The sequence below is a fragment of the Aptenodytes patagonicus genome, unplaced genomic scaffold, assembly GCF_965638725.1.
Source record: "Aptenodytes patagonicus unplaced genomic scaffold, bAptPat1.pri.cur scaffold_168, whole genome shotgun sequence".
In the NCBI taxonomy this organism is placed as follows: Eukaryota; Metazoa; Chordata; class Aves; order Sphenisciformes; family Spheniscidae; genus Aptenodytes; species Aptenodytes patagonicus.
This window is the reverse complement of record NW_027472106.1, coordinates 42,985-62,332: the sequence shown is the minus strand read 5'-3', so window position 1 is coordinate 62,332 and position 19,348 is coordinate 42,985. Positions and strand designations below refer to the sequence as shown.

Below are 19,348 nucleotides of genomic sequence, written 5' to 3'. Positions count from 1 at the left end.
CCACCACAGCCACCAGCACCTCTGAACCCTCCACAGACCTCAGCACAGCTGTTCCCACCGTGGCCACCACCACCTCTGCTCCCACCACACCTACCCGCACCTCTGCACCCGCTACAGACACCAGCACCTCTGCATCTACCGTGGTGGCATCAGATTCCTCTCCACTCACCACAACAGTCTCCAGGTCTTCCGCACCCTCCACCAACTCCTCTTCCATCACCATCTCCACCACCACTGCAACCACCTCCACCAACGCGACCAGTTCTAATGTTGACACCTCTACATCCATCGTATCCACCACAATTTCACATCCCAACAACATGACTTCACCTCCCACCACCGCTGTGACCAGTCCTACTGTCAACACCTCTTCATCCCTCAAGTCCACCACGAGTTCACCTCACACCGCCACCACTCCTCTCCGTCCCACCACCACTCCAGGTACATGCCAGCCCAGCTTTTGCTCCAGGCACGATGGCCAGATGCCTTCCCCTTCATTTTGGGTCCCTCCCTTGGCTTGTTTTTTCCAGGGATCTGCAATAACGGGGGTACTTGGGTGGACGGCCGCTGCACGTGCCCCCTCGGTTTCAGGGGTGACACGTGTGATCACCTCAGTAACACCATCGAAACAAACGCTGGTAGGAAATCCTTCTTGTTGGGGTTCATCCAGTGCAGGACAAAATCTGCTGGGGAAGCAGCAACAGTGGGGGCTGTCTGGGGGTGTGGAAGGATGAACCAAGAGTGGCCATAGCACAAGCACAACCTTCTCCCTAACCAGGGCACAGCCCCACAGCACCCAAAACTGTGGGCAGAGGGGATGATTACAGCGTGTGCTGACCGCCCTGGGCGAGGCAGGACCAGGGTCCATGCAGGGGGACCAGATAGGAAGAGCAGGGGATGGGGCAACAAGGCAGGTCCAAGCCACAGCCAGGAGCTGGGATCAGAGATGGGTCCAGAGGTTGATCACCCACAACAGAGCTCAAACAAGCTTTGGGTGTGCTGGGCTGAGCTCAAATGCAGCTCCTGGGCCAATGAGCAGAGGGTGGAGGTCCCATCTGCCCCAGCACTGTGGGAGAGCCCGAACCCCCTTCAGGGGGTGGCCTTGACCCCATAGCAGGGGTCCTCGTCCTGTTCTCGTGAGCACTTCTAGGGTCATGACCCCACTTCCAGGTCATGACCCCACTCTTCAGGTGGTGACCTCGCTAATTGTCATCACTGGGCAGGTCACGACCTCACACCCATTGGCACTTTCGGGCCATGACCCCACCTCCAGGCTCATGTCCCCACTTCCCTCCCTCCCCAAACTCACTTCAAGGCTGAGGATCCCCCCCCTAACACTGGCACTGCACCCCCCTCTTTCTTCCCAATAAAGACACGGGAAAAGCTCTGGTGACACTGGTTTCTACTGGGACAACCCCAATGTCGACTCGGGGAGGGGACAAGAGGCAGTTACCGCCCCTTTTGCAGCCCTTTTTGGGGGTGACACCCCCCCCCACGCCAAACGCTACTCACCCAGGACCCCCACCCTGCTGCCCACGGGGGACCCTGCTGCCCACGGGGAACCCTGCTACTCCACACCAGAACCTGCCAGGTAGGATTGGGGCCACACCCGCCCACAGCCCCAGGGTATTTTCATCAGCGCTTGGACTTTGTCCCCCCACACACCTCCTAGCTGACAGGTAAGGTGAGGGGAAAATATTGCTAATTTTAGCACTCGGGGACAGGGCGGGGCGCGAATTGGCCAGCTGACCAAGCAATGGCATGCGAGCTAGGGCACGCTTCCGCCTTTCCCACCCCCCGGTGTGGGAACCGCAGTGATCCTGGAGTGACAAGCCCTGAGGATACCTGCATGGGGTGGAGGCGATGCTCGGAGGGGTGACCCCAGACCCCGTTTCCTTCCTCGCACGTCCCACCATCCATGGGTGGTACCACCTTGGGACCCCCTCAGTGTCCCCCACCCCCCAAAACCAGCACAGCTGCCAGCCACCCCACAGCCTTTTGGCCCCTTCCCCGTGGGGAGGCTGGGGAGGAGGCATGGATGAACCTCCGGGCTGACATTTAACCCCGGGGGCGGGGGCGAGGACAAATTCTCCCACGTGTGTCACCCATCGGACTTGCACCTTTGGGGTGATCCAATGGCAATTCCTAATTGCTCACGCAGCAATTAACTCATCTCGAATGTTTTCCCTTCCTGTTTTGGGGGTGGTTTTGGCATGATTTGCGTCCCACCACCTTCAGCCAAGCCCACATCCCCCCCACAGGGCACGGGACCGCTTTACATGTCCCCGACAGGACGCAGAAACAGGCAGGTGACAATAAAATTAGTGGTTTAGTCAACTATAAAAAGCGCTGTTGTAAACAGCCGTGCAGGGAGGAAGAGGATGGTGGATTTCCCGGCGCTTGCCATCCCGAGACCCCCACCCACCCCATGTCCCCCTCTGCTTGCCGCTGGCTCTTGAGTGGCTCCACTCAGGGGATGACGATGTGGGAGGGTCGCTGGATGTTGATCTGGGGAGGAAGGAGAGATGGGGGTGAGATGAGGGGGGGGCTGTCCCCACCGCAGCGGGTGGGGGGACAGCATCAGAGTCCTGGGGACATGGCACCCACCTTCTGCGAGGTGTCCACTCTCTCCAGGTTGATGTAGGTAGTGCTGGGGGTCTCCATGGCTGTGGGGTGGAAGGAGAGGTGGCATGGACCCCCAGGGGCTACCCAGGTGCCGCAGCACCCCCAACCCTCTCCCCCCCAACCCACTCCCACCCAGACCCCCACCAGCCCCGTTACCTTCCCATGTAGCTCCCTGGTTGCTGGCGGCAAACCCCTGGGAGCCGGTCCAGCTCTCCTCTGTGCTGCAATATGGCTCCAAGCGGGAAGTCAGCTTATCCCTGTGTGATGGGACGGAGACGGGTGAGAACCAGGCACGGTGCCCATGGGATCCCCCCCACCCCACGGCAATGCACTTGCCTGTCCTCTTCCTTCTGCCTCCGAGCCCGCACCAGGAAGGCGGTGAAGATGGCGATGGCCACGACCAACCCAGCCACCGGTACCCCTGCGGCCACGCCCACCTTGCTGACCCGTGAGCTGCAGGCGCTGTCTTGGTACCAGAATGCCGACTGGTCCGAGCACCTGGTGGGGATGTCCAGGTGGTGAGAGCGATGCCGGCTTCACCCCAAACCCAGGGGGGCACCCGTTTTGGGGGGGTGGATGCACAACAGGATGCTTACTCGCACTGTGGGCCTGAGCGTGGCACGACGCATGTGCCGTGGACACAGGGGTATGGGTCGGCAGATTGTTTGTCACATCTGGTGATGCAGAGGACGCCGGTGGCAGTGACGAGCGGGGAGTAGTAGGACTTGAAATCCTCCAGGACGTGGCTGTCGCACAGACCTAAGGGTGGAGGTGCACGGCTCAGGGTGCGTGGGGACGTGGTTTGGGGGGTCCTGGGGTGGGGACAAATGCCCTGTGGGCTCACTTACTTGTTTCCACCTCTTGCACCTTGTAGTTGGTGACGTTGGTGAATGCAGCGTTGAAACACAAAGGACCTGGGATGGAGAGAGCAGCTGCTGGTGGGCGCCCTTGGGCTCAAGCCCCCCAACAAGGACCTTGTCCTGGTGCCAAGTGACGCGTGGGGGGTGACCACCACCATCACTCACAGTCGTTTCCTTGACAGCTTTCGTTGCAGGCAGTGTAGTTGCTGAAGGAGCTGACAAGGTTCTTGGAGATGCTCTCCACCGTCTCGTTGGCCGTGATGCTGGCGAGCACCTTCAGGAGGACCGTGTAGTTCACCACGATGCTGCCCTGGCTGGGGCACCGGTGGCTCAGCAGGGCTAGGCTGCGGTCCCACACTGCAGGGGACCCAACTGGGACCAGTTTGGGGTCCCCAGTGTGGAGGGAAAGCGTGGCCACCGTTACATGGGGCTGGACCATCCTGGGGGAGCCCCAGGGACAGAACATGGCTTGGAGGGATGTGGATGCCCCATCCTTGGAAAGCACCACCTCAAATGGACACCCCCGTGGGTCCCTTCACCCCCAAATCACCCTGCTGGAGCAGAGGGAGGGCGTCAGTACCCCATGAGGACACACCACCCGGCCCCTGGTAGGCACTCACGTCAGTTCGTCGATCACCACATCTTGGTAGCCCTCTATATGCTTGTAAAGCTCCCTCATCTGGAAGACAAAGAGAAGCCGTGGGGAGATCTGGGCACCAGCCTCGTCAGGCCCCAAATACCTCCCCCAGGGGTGCTGCCCCAGCATGGGGATGCCCCCGGTGTCGCTGTGCCCTGACCTGCTCCTTGAACTCCTTCTCGAAGACCTGGAAAGCTGCAGAGGACTTATCTTTGAGTTCTCCTGTAAAATTCCTGTTGTAGACCTTCGTTTTCATCTCCACCGTTGCATTCACCGTCACTTTGCCAAGCAAAGGAGACCCATTAGCAAGAGACCTGGGCGTCTCCATCCCACCCCCAGTGCCTTTGGTCAGGGGACCAGGTCAGTCCCTCCATGGTGACCCCATTCCCAGGTTAGTCCATCTGCGGTGACCCCCAACCCCATTCCCACGTTGGTCCCTCCATGGTGGTCCCATTCCCACGTTGGTCCCTCTGAGGTGATCTCAGCCCGGGTGCTGGGTTGGTGGCCCCCCACGGCAGCACTGCTGCGGTGTAGCCCAGCTGGGGATGGCTCCCTACCATCTTTGACCTCGATGATCTCCTTGGCAAACTGGCACTCAGCGCCCTGGAAATTTTCGGTGCATTGGCAAAGGCCGTTGGCCCAGGTGCCACCGTTTTGGCAGATGGCCATCTCACAGTGGACGCCGTAGTACCCGCCGAGACATATGCACTTGATACCGTCCCACGTGGCCCCGTTCTGGCATTGACCTGGAAGAGGCACCAAGGACATGGGTGCTGTGACACAGTCCGGAGAAACTCCAGGAGTGCAAAGCCCCCTGGAGAATGCTTGGGGCATGGTGGGAGAGAGATGGCTAGGTGGTATCACCAAGGAGGAAGACTCACCTGGATTGCTGGTGGTCGCAGTGGTGGTGGAGGTGGTGAAGGTGGCCGTAGCATTAGGGAGAGTGGTGGGAGAGATCGTAGTGTTGAAGGTGTAGGGGGTGGTCATAGTGGTAGGGACGGTGGTGGGGGTTGCTGTAGTGGTGGCGCTGGGAATGGTGGTCATAGTGGTAGGGAGAGTGGTAGGGGTGGAGGTCATCGTAGTGGGGACGGGACTGGTTGTCATAGTGGTGGGGGTGGTCGTGGTGGCGGTCGTGGCGGGGGTGGCGGTCGTCGTGGTGGGGGTGGTCGTGGTGGCGGTCGTAGTGGTGGGGGTGGTGGGGGTGGTCGGGGTGGCGGTCGTGACAGGGGTGGCGGTTGTCGTGGTGGGGGTGGTCGTGGTGGCGGTCGTAGTGGTGGGGGTGGCAGTCGTCGTGGTGGGGGTGGTCGTAGTGGGGGTCGTCATGGTGGGGGTGGTCGTGGTGCCGGTCGTAGTGGTGGGGGTGGCGGTCGTCGTGGCGGGGGTGGTCGTGGTGGTGGTCGTGGTGGTGGGGGTGGCAGTCGTCGTGGTAGGGGTGGTTGTGGTGGCGGTCGTGGCGGGGGTGGCGGTCGTCGTGGTGGGGGTGGTCGTGTTGGCTGTCGTCGTTGTGGGGGTGGCGGTCGTAGTGCTGGGGCTGGCGGTCGTCGTGGTGGGGGTGGTTGTGGTGGTGGTCGTAGTGGTGGGGGTGGCGGTCGTCGTGGTAGGGGTGGTCGTGGTGGCGGTCGTTGTGGTGGGGGTGGTCGTGGTGGCAGTCGTAGTGGTGGGGGTGGCGGTTGTTGTGGTGGGGGTGGTTGTGGTGGCGGTCGTAGTGGTAGGGGTGGTTGTGGTGGCGGTCGTAGTGGTGGGGGTGGCGGTTGTCGTGATGGGGGTGGTCGTCATGGCGGTCGTAGTGGTGGGGGTGGCGGTCATCGTGGTGGGGGTGGTCGTGGTGGCGGTCGTCGTGGTGGGGGTGGCGGTCGTCGTGGTGGGGGTGGTCGTGGTGGTGGTCGTGGTGGGGGTGGCGGTCGTACTGGTGAGGCTGGCGGTCGTGGTGGTGGGGGTGGCGGTCGTCGTGGTGGGGGTTGTCGTGGTGGTGGTCGTGGTGGGGGTGGCGGTCGTAGTGGTGAGGCTGGCGGTCGTCGTGGTGGGGGTGGTCGTGGTGGCGGTCGTAGTGGTGGGGGTGGCGGTCGTTGTGGTGGGGGTGGTCGTGGTGGCGGTCGTCGTGGTGGGGGTGGTCATGGTGGCAGTCGTAGTGGTGGGGGTGGCGGTCGTCGTGGTGGGGGTGGTCGTGGTGGCGGTCGTCGTGGTAGGGGTGGTTGTGGTGGCGGTCGTAGTGGTGGGGGTGGCGGTTGTCGTGGTGGGGGTGTTTGTGGTGGCGGTCGTAGTGGTGGGGGTGGCGGTTGTCGTGGTGGGGGTGGTCGTGGTGGCGGTCGTCGTGGTGGGGGTGGTCGTGGTGGCGGTCGTAGTGGTGGGGGTGGCGGTCGTCGTGGTGGGGGTGGTCGTGGTGGCGGTTGTAGTGGTGGGGCTGGCGGTCGTCGTGGTGGGGGTGGTCGTAGTGGGGGTCGTCATGGTGGGGGTGGTCGTGGTGCCGGTCGTAGTGGCGGGGGTGGCGGTCGTCGTGGCAGGGGTGGTCGTGGTGGCAGTCGTAGTGGTGGGGTGACGGTCGTTGTGGTAGGGGTGGTCGTGGTGGCGGTCGTCGTGGTGGGGGTGGTCGTGGTGGCAGTCGTAGTGGTGGGGGTGGCGGTCGTCGTGGTGTGGGTGGTCGTGGTGGCAGTCGTGGCGGGGGTGGCGGTCGTCGTGGAGGGGGTGGTTGTGGTGGTGTTCATAGTGGTGGTGCTGGCGGTCGTCGTGGTGGGGGTGGTCGTGTTGGCGGTCGTAGTGGTCATGGTGGCAGTCGTCGTGGTGGGGGTGGTCGTGGTGGCGGTCGTAGTGGTGGGGGTGGTCGTGGTTGCAGTGGTCGTGGTGGGGGTGGTCATCATGGCGGTCGTTGTGGTGGGGGTGGTTGTGGTGGTGGTCGTAGTGGTGGGGCTGGTGGTCATCGTGGTAGGGGTGGTCGTGGTGGCGGTCGTAGTGGTGGGGGTGGCGGTCGGTGGCGGGGGTGGTCATGGCGGCAGACGTAGTGGTGGGGGTGGCAGTCGTCATGGCAGGGGTGTTCGTGGGTGGCGGTCGTAGTGGTGGGGGTGGTTGTGGTGGTGGTCGTAGTGGTGGGGCTGGCGGTCATCGTGGTAGGGGTGGTCGTGGTGGCGGTCGTAGTGGTGGGGGTGGCGGTCGTCGTGGCGGGGGTGGTCGTGGCGGCAGACGTAGTGGTGGGGGTGGCAGTCGTCATGGCAGGGGGTGTTCGTGGTGGCGGTCGTAGTGGTGGGGGTGGCGGTCGTTGTGGTGGGGTTGGTCGTGGTGGTGGTCGTGGTGGTGGGGGTGGCGGTCGTCGTGGTGGGGGTGGTTGTGCTGGCGGTCGTAGTGGTCGTGGTGGCGGTCGTGGTGGTGGGGGTTTTCGTGTTGGTGGTTGTGGCGGGGGTAGCGGTCGTAGTGGTGGGGGTGGCGGTCGTCGTGGTGGGGGTGGTCGTGGTGGCGGTCGTAGTGGTGGGGCTGGCGGTCGTCGTGTTAGAGGTGGTCGTGGTGGCGGTCGTCATGGTGGGGGTGGTCGTGGTGGCGGTCGTAGTGGTGGGGGTGGCGGTTGTCGTGGTGGGGATGTACGTGGTGGCGGTCGTGGCGGGGGTGGCGGTCGTCGTGTTGGTGGTGGTCGTGGTGGCGGTCGTAGTGGTGGGGCTGGCGGTCGTCGTGTTAGAGGTGGTCGTGGTGGCGGTCGTCATGGTGGGGATGGTCGTGCTGGCAGTCGTAGTGGTGGGGGTGGCGGTTGTCGTGGTAGGGGTGGTCGTGGTGGCGGTCCCTAGTGGTGGGGGTGGCGGTCGTCGTGGTAGGGGTGGTCGTGTTCGCGGTCGTAGTGGTGGGGCTGGCGGTCGTCGTGGTGGGGGTGGTCGTGGTGGCGGTCGTAGTGGTCATGGTGGCGGTTGTCGTGGCGGGGGTGTTCGTGGTGGCGGTCGTAGTGGTGGGGGTGGCGGTCGTCGTGGTGGGGGTGGTCGTGGTGGCGGTCGTGGTGGTGGTGCTGGCGGTCGTTGTGGTGGGGGTGGTCGTGGTGGCGGTCGTAGTGGTGGGGGTGGCGGTCGTCGTGGTGGGGGTGGTCGTGGTGGCGGTCGTAGTGGTGGGGGTGGCGGTCGTCGTGGTAGCAGTGGTCGTGGTTGCGGTCGTAGTGGTGGGGCTGGCGGTCGTCGTGGCAGGGGTGGTCGTGTTCGCGGTCGTAGTGGTGGGGGTGGCGGTCGTCGTGTTGGGGGTGGTCGTGTTGGCGGTCGTATTGGCGGGGGTGGCGGTCGTCGTGTTGGGGGTGGCCGTGTTGGCGGTCGTAGTGGTGGGGGTGGTGTTTCCAGTGAAGGTAGATAAATTACGGTGTTTAACAGGGTTGTTGGGGCTGGTGATTTCAGCAGTGGCTTTAGATTTCATCATCCTTACTTGGCTGTTTTTTCCGTGTTGTCCAACGTGGTCCCTGATTCCTCTGTGTTAACCAATGTCCACGTGATGTTGTGCGAGCTCCGCTTGCTCCTGATGTCCAATGCATCATGGACAGCCAAGGTGTCCTCTGATACGTCCGTCTTCCCTGGCACGTCCATGTTCTTTGGTGTCCAGTTGTTGAGACTCCAGCTCATGTCTCTCTCCTCCAGTATGGCTGTCTCCTCTGATGCTCGTCTTGTTCCCCGTGTGCCCTCGTCTCTTGCTTTTCTGATCTCTGGCAGATAGACGGTCCCCAACTCCTCTTCCCAAGTGCCACCATCCTTCGGAAACACAGCAGCCCTCCTCATCCTTGTGTGTCCCTGCGTCTCATCCGGGACCAATGGATTTCTCCTGCTGGTGGCTGCTGGAGGACCTTCACCTCTGCTGTTCGGCTTCCCCTCTGGGGCGTGAGGACTCCAATGCCATGTCTTGGGTGAAGATGAACCCTGCCTGTCTGGTTGCTCTTTGTCCCATGGTGCATGCTGGTCACCATCATCTGTGCGGGGTAGGTCACAAGGTTGGGGTGTCACAAGGGCCTTTGGATCTTGACCCGATGCTCTGATGGCTTCGTGCACGCGGGGCCCACAGATCGGGTGCCACCCCCTCCCAGGACAGGCACCGACAGCCTCCAGTCACCCTTGAGGGGTGCCCTCCCACCATCCCCTACGTGTCACGCACCTGCCCTGGCCCCACAAACACCCACACCCCCCAAAACCCATTGACCCCCAAACACCCACATCCACCATAGACCAACATCCCCCAAACACCTGCCACTGCTTCTCCAAAGACATCCCCCAGACCTCTAAAGACCCCCAGCTGAGTCCCAAAACCCCATCGACCTCCAAAGATCCCAATTCATGCTCCTTTGATGCCAAAACCAGACCTGCAGCACCGGGTCCCAAAGACCCATGGACCTCCAAAGACCTACATCCACCATAGACCAACATCCCCCCAGAGACGGGCCCTTGGTTCTCCAAAGATGCCCCCAAGGCTCCCAAGACCCCCAGCTGGGACCCAAAGACCCATGAACCCCCCCACAGACCCATGCACCTCCAAAGACCCCAATTCATGCTCCTTTGATGCCAAAACCAGACCTGCAGCACGGGGGCCTTGCAGGACCCCTGGTCTCACCCCATGCCCAAGCTTGCAGTCCTCAGGGTGCCCCCACAGTGACGTGACTGCAGCGGTGGGATGGGAGGTCCCAGCACCAGCAGCACCCACCTCTCACGATGACCAGGAAGCAGATGCACACCATGGCCACGCTGCCCCACAGACGACCCCCCATCTCTCCGGATCTCGGAGTAGGGGGGGAGCTTGGCTCGTTGATCCGCCACCAACCGTGGGTGCAGCAGGAATGGGACACGGAGGGTCACCGTGGGACCTTTGGTCACAGGTAACACGTAGGAGGGATGAAACCTGAGCCGCAGGTGCCGGGAGCAAAGGGGCAGGTGCCTATACCCATTTCCCGGCAGAGACGTTGCCCTAAGGGACACACCTTGCCATGGGGTGCCCAACACCCTCCCCTAAGGTCCATGAGACCCCCCTGGGCATGTCCCAGTATCTCCAAGACCCTGTCCTGTCCCCACCAGCCCCGGCCGTGGCTTGTCCCCACTGTGGAGGGAGGCTGGGGCCAGGAGCAGGATGGGGACAGGGATGTGATGGGAATGGGGACATGGGGTGGGGAGGTGGGACGTGGGATGAGGACGTGGGAGATGGGATGGGGACACGGGACAGGGCTGGGACGGTAGCACCAGGCTGGGGACATGAGATGGCAATGGGGTACCTGGCCAGTCCTAGATGCCCCCTGCTCCAACCAATCCCCTACAGAGGACTTGGGGACCCAACCAATCCCATATAGCCCCTGCCTGAGCCCCCACAGAGGATGGAGGCAGCTGCCTGCTCCTCTATGACCCCACCCTGCTGCCACCAAGCCCTTTGGAGACCCCATAGAGGGGAACATGGAGAAGGGACACCTTGGGCGCAGTTGGGGCCATGGTGGCTGGGGGGTCATGGCGGTGACACTCCATGGGGTGCTGGTGTCCCCACAGTGTCCCCACCCAGGGTTGGGAGCAGCTCCTGGTAGGAAGCCACCCAGCGCCCAGAAGTAATCGGGGCCACCTGAGGGTGTCACCAACTGAGGGACACACACAAACACTTCCTTGGGTGCGTGTCACACCCCCACGCCAAGTGATGTGTCCCTGTGGGTGACAAGGGGTCCCGTGTGGGGACACAGGCATGGGAAGGGACAAGCTCAGGTGGTCTCTAAAGGTGGGGGGGCACTGGGACGCCCTTGTGGGGTGGCAGTACCATGGGCGGAGGTGACACTGCCGTGGGGTGGCAGCACCCCAGGGTGGCCATGCCATGGGGTGACAGCACTGTAGGATGTCCCTGCCATGACCGTGCTGTGAGGTGACAGCACCTCGTCAATGCGTGTGAGTTTGGGTCTGTGTGAGGCTTTGGAGTGAATCTCTTCAGTTTTGGGGTACAGTGTCAGCTTGGGCTGGATCCATGGGGGTTTGGGGTCAATCCATGGGGGTTTGGGGGCCACGTCAGTTTTGGGGTGGATCCCAGTGGTTTTGGGGTACAGTGACGCGTTGGGGTGGATCCATGGGTTTCTGGGGTACAGTGCCCATTCTGGGGTGAACCCGTGCAGTACTGGGGGCTGAGTTGGATGTGCTGCCACCCCTGGACCCCCCTGGCCCCACAGGAAGGCACCGAGACCCGGCTGAGTCACCCCAGCCTGAGTCAGCCCGCCCCCGGGCTGGGGGGATCTTTGGGGGGGGCTGGAGGTGGGATGGGGTTGCTGGGATGGAGGTGCTGGGTGTGGCAGTGCTGGGATGGGGGGCTATGGGGCACTGGGGGGTCTATGGGGGACCTATGGGCACTGGTGGGGTCTATGTGGGACCTATGGGGCACTGGGAGCGCTGGGGGGTCTATGGGGAATCTGTGGAACTCTGGGGGGATCTACGGGGCACTGGAGATGATGCCGGGGCAGGTGTCGGGCCCACTCCTGGCACTGTTTCCGCCCGGGTTATTTTTACCCCAGGGCAGTTTGGCCGCCGTCCCGTTCCCTCCTCCGCCACGTCCGGAAATGCCTCTCGGAAGGACCCAGGCATTTGGGCAAGATGCCCGGCGTTCCCGACCCCTCCGGCCAAGGGAACCCAGGCGGCCGGGCACCCACAGAAGACACCATGAGCTCTGCACCTACCGCTGTTACCAGCACCCCTGCACCCACCACAGCCACCAGCACCTCTGAACCCTCCACAGACCTCAGCACAGCTGTTCCCACCGTGGCCACCACCACCTCTGCTCCCACCACACCTACCCGCACCTCTGCACCCACTACAGACACCAGCACTTCTGCATCTACCGTGGTGGCATCAGATTCCTCTCCACTCACCACAACAGTCTCCAGGTCTTCGGACTCCTCTTCCACTGCAACCACCTCCACCGCCATGACCAGTCCTACTGTCAACACCTCTTCATCCCTCAAGTCCGCCACGAGTTCACCTCACACCGCCACCACTCCTCTCCGTCCCACCACCACTCCAGGTACATGCCAGCCCAGCTTTTGCTCCAGGCACGATGGCCAGATGCCTTCCCCTTCATTTTGGGTCCCTCCCTTGGCTTGTTTTTTCCAGGGATCTGCAATAACGGGGGTACTTGGGTGGACGGCCGCTGCACGTGCCCCCTCGGTTTCAGGGGTGACACGTGTGATCACCTCAGTAACACCATCGAAACAAACGCTGGTAGGAAATCCTTCTTGTTGGGGTTCATCCAGTGCAGGACAAAATCTGCTGGGGAAGGAGCAACAGTGGGGGCTGTCTGGCGGGGGGTGTGTGGGGAAGGATGAACCAAGAGTGGCCATAGCACAAGCAACCTTCTCCCTAACCAGGGCACAGCCCCACAGCACCCAAAACTGTGGGCAGAGGGGATGATTACAGCGTGTGCTGACCGCCCTGGGCGAGGCAGGACCAGGGTCCATGCAGGGGGACCAGATAGGAAGAGCAGGGGATGGGGCAACAAGGCAGGTCCAAGCCACAGCCAGGAGCTGGGATCAGAGATGGGTCCAGAGGTTGATCACCCACAACAGAGCTCAAACAAGCTTTGGGTGTGCTGGGCTGAGCTCAAATGCAGCTCCTGGGCCAATGAGCAGAGGGTGGAGGTCCCATCTGCCCCAGCACTGTGGGAGAGCCCGAACCCCCTACAGGGGGTGGCCTTGACCCCATAGCAGGGGTCCTCGTCCTGTTCTCGTGAGCACTTCTAGGGTCATGACCCCACTTCCAGGTCATGACCCCACTCTTCAGGTGGTGACCTCGCTAATTGTCATCACTGGGCAGGTCACGACCTCACACCCATTGGCACTTTCGGGCCATGACCCCGCCTCCAGGCTCATGTCCCCACTTCCCTCCCTCCCCAAACTCACTTCAAGGCTGAGGATCCCCCCCCTAACACTGGCACTGCACCCCCCTCTTTCTTCCCAATAAAGACATGGGAAAAGCTCTGGTGACACTGGTTTCTACTGGGACAACCCCAATGTCGACTCGGGGAGGGGACAAGAGGCAGTTACCGCCCCTTTTGCAGCCCTTTTTGGGGGTGACACCCCCCCCCACGCCAAACGCTACTCACCCAGGACCCCCACCCTGCTGCCCACGGGGGACCCTGCTGCCCACGGGGAACCCTGCTACTCCACACCAGAACCTGCCAGGTAGGATTGGGGCCACACCCGCCCACAGCCCCAGGGTATTTTCATCAGCGCTTGGACTTTGTCCCCCCACACACCTCCTAGCTGACAGGTAAGGTGGGGGAAAAAAAAAAAAATTGCTAATTTTAGCACTCAGGGACAGGGCGGGGCGCGAATTGGCCAGCTGACCAAGCAATGGCATGCGAGCTAGGGCACGCTTCCGCCTTTCCCACCCCCCCCCACCCCCGCCCCCCCGTGTGGGAACCGCAGTGATCCTGGAGTGACAAGCCCTGAGGATACCTGCATGGGGTGGAGGCGATGCTCGGAGCGGTGACCCCAGACCCTGTTTCCTTCCTCACACGTCCCACCATCCATGGGTGGTACCACCTTGGGACCGCCTCAGTGTCCCCCACCCCCCAAAACCAGCACAGCTGCCATCCACCCCACAGCCCTTTGGCCCCTTCCCCGTGGGGAGGCTGGGGAGGAGGCATGGATGAACCTCCGGGCTGACATTTAACCCCGGGGGCGGGGGCGAGGACAAATTCTCCCACGTGTGTCACCCATCGGACTTGCACCTTTGGGGTGATCCGATGGCAATTCCTAATTGCTCACGCAGCAATTAACTCATCTCGAATGTTTTCCCTTCCTGTTTTGGGGGTGGTTTTGGCATGATTTGCATCCCACCACCTTCAGCCAAGCCCACATCCCCCCCACAACCCCCCCACGGGGCACGGGACCACCTTGCATGTCCCCGACAGGACGCAGAAACAGGCAGGTGGCAATAAAATTAGTGGTTTAGACAACTATAAAAAGCGCTGTTGTAAACAGCCGTGCAGGGAGGAAGAGGATGGTGGATTTCCCGGCGCTTGCCATCCCGAGACCCCCACCCACCCCATGTCCCGCTCTGCTCGCCGCTGGCTCTTGAGTGGCTCCACTCAGGGGATGACGATGTGGGAGGGTCGCTGGATGTTGATCTGGGGAGGAAGGAGAGATGGGGTTGAGATGGGGGGGGGGGGCTGTCCCCACCGCAGCGGGTGGGGGGACAGCATCAGGGTCCTGGGGACATGGCACCCACCTTCTGCGAGGTGTCCACTCTCTCCAGGTTGATGTAGGTAGTGCTGGGGGTCTCCATGGCTGTGGGGTGGAAGGAGAGGTGGCATGGACCCCCAGCAGCTCCCCGGGTGCCGCAGCACCCCCAACCCTCTCCCCCCCAACCCACTCCCACCCAGACCCCCACCAGCCCTGTTACCTTCCCACGTAGCTCCCTGGTTGCTGACGGCAAACCCCTGGGAGCCGGTCCAGCTCTCCTCTGTGCTGCAATATGGCTCCGAGCGGGAAGTCAGCTTATCCCTGTGTGATGGGACGGAGACGGGTGAGAACCAGGCACGGTCCCCATCGGATCCCCCCCCACCCCACGGCAATGCACTTGCCTGTCCTCTTCCTTCTGCCTCCGAGCCCGCACCAGGAAGGCGGTGAAGATGGCGATGGCCACGACCAACCCAGCCACCGGTACCCCTGCGGCCACGCCCACCTTGCTGACCCGTGAGCTGCAGGCGCTGTCTTGGTACCAGAATGCCGACTGGTCCGAGCACCTGGTGGGGATGTCCAGGTGGTGAGAGCGATGCCGGCTTCACCCCAAACCCAGGGGGGCACCCGTTTTGGGGGGGTGCATGCACAACAGGATGCTTACTCGCACTGTGGGCCTGAGCGTGGCACGACGCATGTGCCGTGGACACAGGGGTATGGGTCGGCAGATTGTTTGTTACATCTGGTGATGCAGAGGACGCCGGTGGCAGTGACGAGCGGGGAGTAGTAGGACTTGAAATCCTCCAGGATGTGGCTGTCGCACAGACCTAAGGGTGGAGGTGCACGGCTCAGGGTGCGTGGGGACGTGGTTTGGGGGGTCCTGGGGTGGGGACAAATGCCCTGTGGGCTCACTTACTTGTTTCCACCTCTTGCACCTTGTAGTTGGTGACGTTGGTGAATGCAGCGTTGAAACACAAAGGACCTGGGATGGAGAGAGCAGCTGCTGGTGGGCGCCCTTGGGCTCAAGCCCCCCAACAAGGACCTTGTCCTGGTGCCAAGTGACGCGTGGGGGGTGACCACCACCATCACTCACAGTCGTTTCCTTGACAGCTTTCGTTGCAGGCGGTGTAGTTGCTGAAGGAGCTGACAAGGTTCTTGGAGATGGTCTCCACCGTCTCGTTGGCCGTGATGCTGGCGAGCACCTTCAGGAGGACCGTGTAGTTCACCACGATGCTGCCCTGGCTGCAAGAAGAAGGGGCACCGGTGGCTCAGCAGGGCTAGGCTGTGGTCCCACACTGCAGGGGACCCAACTGGGACCAGTTTGGGGTCCCCAGTGTGGAGGGAAAGCGTGGCCACCGTTACATGGGGCTGGACCATCCTGGGGGAGCCCCAGGGACAGAACATGGCTTGGAGGGATGTGGATGCCCCATCCTTGGAAAGCACCACCTCAAATGGACACCCCCGTGGGTCCCTTCACCCCCAAATCACCCTGCTGGAGCAGAGGGAGGGCGTCAGTACCCCATGAGGACACACCACCCGGCCCCTGGTAGGCACTCACGTCAGTTCGTCGATCACCACATCTTGGTAGCCCTCTATATGCTTGTAAAGCTCCCTCATCTGGAAGACAAAGAGAAGCCGTGGGGAGATCTGGGCACCAGCCTCGTCAGGCCCCAAATACCTCCCCCAGGGGTGCTGCCCCAGCATGGGGATGCCCCCGGTGTCACTGTGCCCTGACCTGCTCCTTGAACTCCTTCTCGAAGACCTGGAAAGCTGCAGAGGACTTATCTTTGAGTTCTCCTGTAAAATTCCTGTTGTAGACCTTCGCTTTCATCTCCACCGTCGCATTCACCGTCACTTTGCCAAGCAAAGGAGACCCATCAGCAAGAGACCTGGGCGTCTCCATCCCACCCCCAGTGCCTTTGGTCAGGGGACCAGGTCGGTCCCTCCATGGTGGCCCCATTCCCACGTTGGTCCCTCTGAGGTGACCTCAGCCCAGGTGCTGGGTTGGTGGCCCCCCACGGCAGCCCCAGTGTGGTATAGCCCAGCTGGGGATGACTCCCTACCATCTTTGACCTCGATGATCTCCTTGGCGAACTGGCACTCAGCGCCCTGGAAATTTTCGGTGCATTGGCAAAGGCCGTTGGCCCAGGTGCCACCATTTTGGCAGATGGCCATCTCACAGTAGACGCCGTAGTACCCGCCGAGACATATGCACTTGATACCATCCCACGTGGCCCCGTTCTGGCATTGACCTGGAAGAGGCACCACGGACATGGATGCTGTGACACAGTCCGGAGAAACTCCAGGAGTGCAAAGCCCCCTGGAGAATGCTTGGGGCATGGTGGGAGAGAGATGGCTAGGTGGTGTCACCAAGGAGGAAGACTCACCTGGATTGCTGGTGGTCGAAGTGGTGGTGGAGGTGGTGAAGGTGGTCGTAGCATTAGGGACAGTGGTGGGAGACGCCGTAGTGGTGAGGGTAGAGGTGGTGTTCATAGTGGTATGGATGGTGGTGGGGGTGGAGGTCGTAGTAGTGGAGATGGTTGTGGTTGTCATAGTGGTAGGGGCGGTGGTGGTTGTCGTAGTCGTAGGGGCGGTGGTGGTAGTGGTAGGGACGGTGGTGGTGACGAGGGGGGTGGTCGTAGTGGTGGGGGTGGGGGTGGGGGTGGTCGTAGTGGTGGGGGTGGTCGTGGTGGTGGGGGTGGTGGTGGTCGTAGTGGTGGGGATGGGGGTGGTGGTGGTTGTAGTGGTGGGGGTGGTGGTAGTGGTGGGGGTGGGGGTGGGGGTGGTCGTAGTGTTGGTGGTGGTTGTAGTGGTGTGGGTGGTTGTAGTGGTGGGGGTGGGGGTGGTTGTAGTGGTTGGGGTGGTCGTAGTGGTGGGGATGGGGGTGGTGGTGGTCGTAGTGGTGGGGGTGGTCGTAGTGGTGGGGATGGGGGTGGGGGTGATCGTAGTGGTGGGGATGGGGGTGGTGGTGGTCGTGGTGGTGGGGGTGGTCGTGGTGTTGGGGGTGGGGGTGGTGGTGGTCGTAGTGGTGGGGGTGGTCGTAGTGGTGGGGGTGGGGGTGGGGGTGGTCGTAGTGTTGTTGGTGGTCGTAGTGGTGTGGGTGGTTGTAGTGGTGGGGATGGGGGTGGTGGTGGTCGTAGTGGTGGGGGTGGTCGTAGTGGTGGGGATGGGGGTGGTGGTGGTCGTAGTGGTGGGGATGGGGGTGTTGGTGGTTGTAGTGGTGGGGGTGGTTGTAGTGATGGGGGTGGTCGTAGTGGTGGGGGTGGTGGTGGTGGTGGTCGTAGTGGTGGGAGTGGTCGTAGTGGTGGGGGTGGTTGTAGTGGTGGGGATGGGGGTGGTGGTGGTCATAGTGATGGGGGTGGTCGTAGTGGTGGGGATGGGGGTGGTGGTGGTTGTAGTGGTGGGGTTGGTTGTAGTGATGGGGGTGGTCGTAGTGGTGGGGGTGGTGGTGGTGGTGGTCGTAGTGCTGGGAGTGGTCGTAGTGGTGTGGGTGGTTGTAGTGTTGGGGATGGGGGTGTTGGTGGTCGTAGTGGTGTTGGTGGTCGTAGTGGTGGGGGTGGTTGTAGGGGTGGGGGTGGGGGTGGGGGTGGTCGTAGTGTTGTTGGTGGTCGTAGTGGTGTGGGTGGTTGTAGTGGTGGGGATGGGGGTGGTGGTGGTCGTAGTGGTGGTGGTGGTCGTAGTGGTGGGGATGGGGGTGGTGGTGGTCGTAGTGGTGGGGATGGGGGTGTTGGTGGTTGTAGTGGTGGGGGTGGTTGTAGTGATGGGGGTGGTCGTGGGGGTGGTGGTGGTGGTGGTCGTAGTGGTGGGAGTGGTCGTAGTGGTGGGGGTGGTTGTAGTGGTGGGGATGGGGGTGGTGGTGGTCATAGTGGTGGGGGTGGTCGTAGTGGTGGGGATGGGGGTGGTGGTGGTTGTAGTGGTGGGGTTGGTTGTAGTGATGGGGGTGGTCGTAGTGGTGGGGGTGGTGGTGGTGGTGGTCGTAGTGCTGGGAGTGGTCGTAGTGGTGTGGGTGGTTGTAGTGTTGGGGATGGGGGTGTTGGTGGTCGTAGTGGTGTTGGTGGTCGTAGTGGTGGGGGTGGTTGTAGGGGTGGGGGTGGGGGTGGGGATGGGGGTGGTGGTGGACGTAGTGGTGGGGGTGGTTGTAGTGGTGGGGGTGGGGGTGTTGGTGGTCGTAGTGGTGTTGGTGGTCGTAGTGGTGGGGGGGGTGGTGGTGGTGGTCGTAGTGGTGGGAGTGGTCGTAGTGGTGGGGGTGGTTGTAGTGATGGGGGTGGTCGTAGTGGTGGGGGTGGTGGTGGTGGTGGTCGTAGTGGTGGGGGTGGTTGTAGTGATGGGGGTGGTCGTAGTGGTGGGGGTGGTTGTAGTGGTGGGGGTGGGGGTGGTTGTAGTGGTTGGGGTGGTTGTAGTGGTGGGGATGGGGGTGGTGGTGGTCGTAGTGCTGGGGGTGGTCGTAGTGGTGTGGGTGGTTGTAGTGTTGGGGATGGGGGTGTTGGTGGTCGTAGTGGTGGGGGTGGTTGTAGTGGTGGGGGTGGGGGTATTGGTGGTCGTAGTGGTGTTGGTGGTCGTAGTGGTGGGGGTGGTTGTAGTGGTGGTCGTAGTGTTGTTGGTGGTCGTAGTGGTGTGGGTGGTTGTAGTGGTGGGGGTGGGGGTGGTTGTAGTGGTTGGGGTGGTCATAGTGGTGGGGATGGGGGTGTTGGTGGTCGTAGTGGTGGGGGTGGTCGTAGTGGTGGGGATGGGGGTGGGGGTGATCGTAGTGGTGGGGATGGGGGTGGTGGTGGTCGTGGTGGTGGGGGTGGGGGTGGTCGTAGTGTTGTTGGTGGTCGTAGTGGTGTGGGTGGTTGTAGTGGTGGGGGTGGGGGTGGGGGTGGTCGTAGTGGTTGGGGTGGTTGTAGTGGTGGGGATGGGGGTGGTGGTGGTCGTAGTGGTGGGGATGGGGGTGTTGGTGGTCGTAGTGGTGGGGGTGGTTGTAGTGATGGGGGTGGTCGTAGTGGTGGTGGTGGTGGTGGTGGTGGTCGTAGTGGTGGGAGTGGTCGTAGTGGTGGGGGTGGTTGTAGTGGTGGGGATGGGGGTGGTGGTGGTCATAGTGGTGGGGGTGGTCGTAGT

At 62.3% G+C, this 19,348-nt stretch overlaps 1 protein-coding gene across 1 annotated transcript in view; it reads right to left on the bottom strand.

The window, feature by feature from the left end:
• LOC143173599 (uncharacterized) overlaps positions 1 to 19,069 on the bottom strand; it is a gene marked incomplete at its 5' end in the record, with an annotated part of 28,501 nt that extends 9,432 nt beyond the window's left edge. The window contains 2 exons of the mRNA XM_076363862.1: positions 5,157 to 6,655; positions 16,827 to 19,069. Coding sequence (XP_076219977.1) covers positions 5,157 to 6,655; positions 16,827 to 19,069 — 3,742 coding nt within the window. The remainder of the gene's footprint in view (positions 1 to 5,156; positions 6,656 to 16,826) is intronic.
• Positions 19,070 to 19,348: the final 279 nt, after the last annotated feature.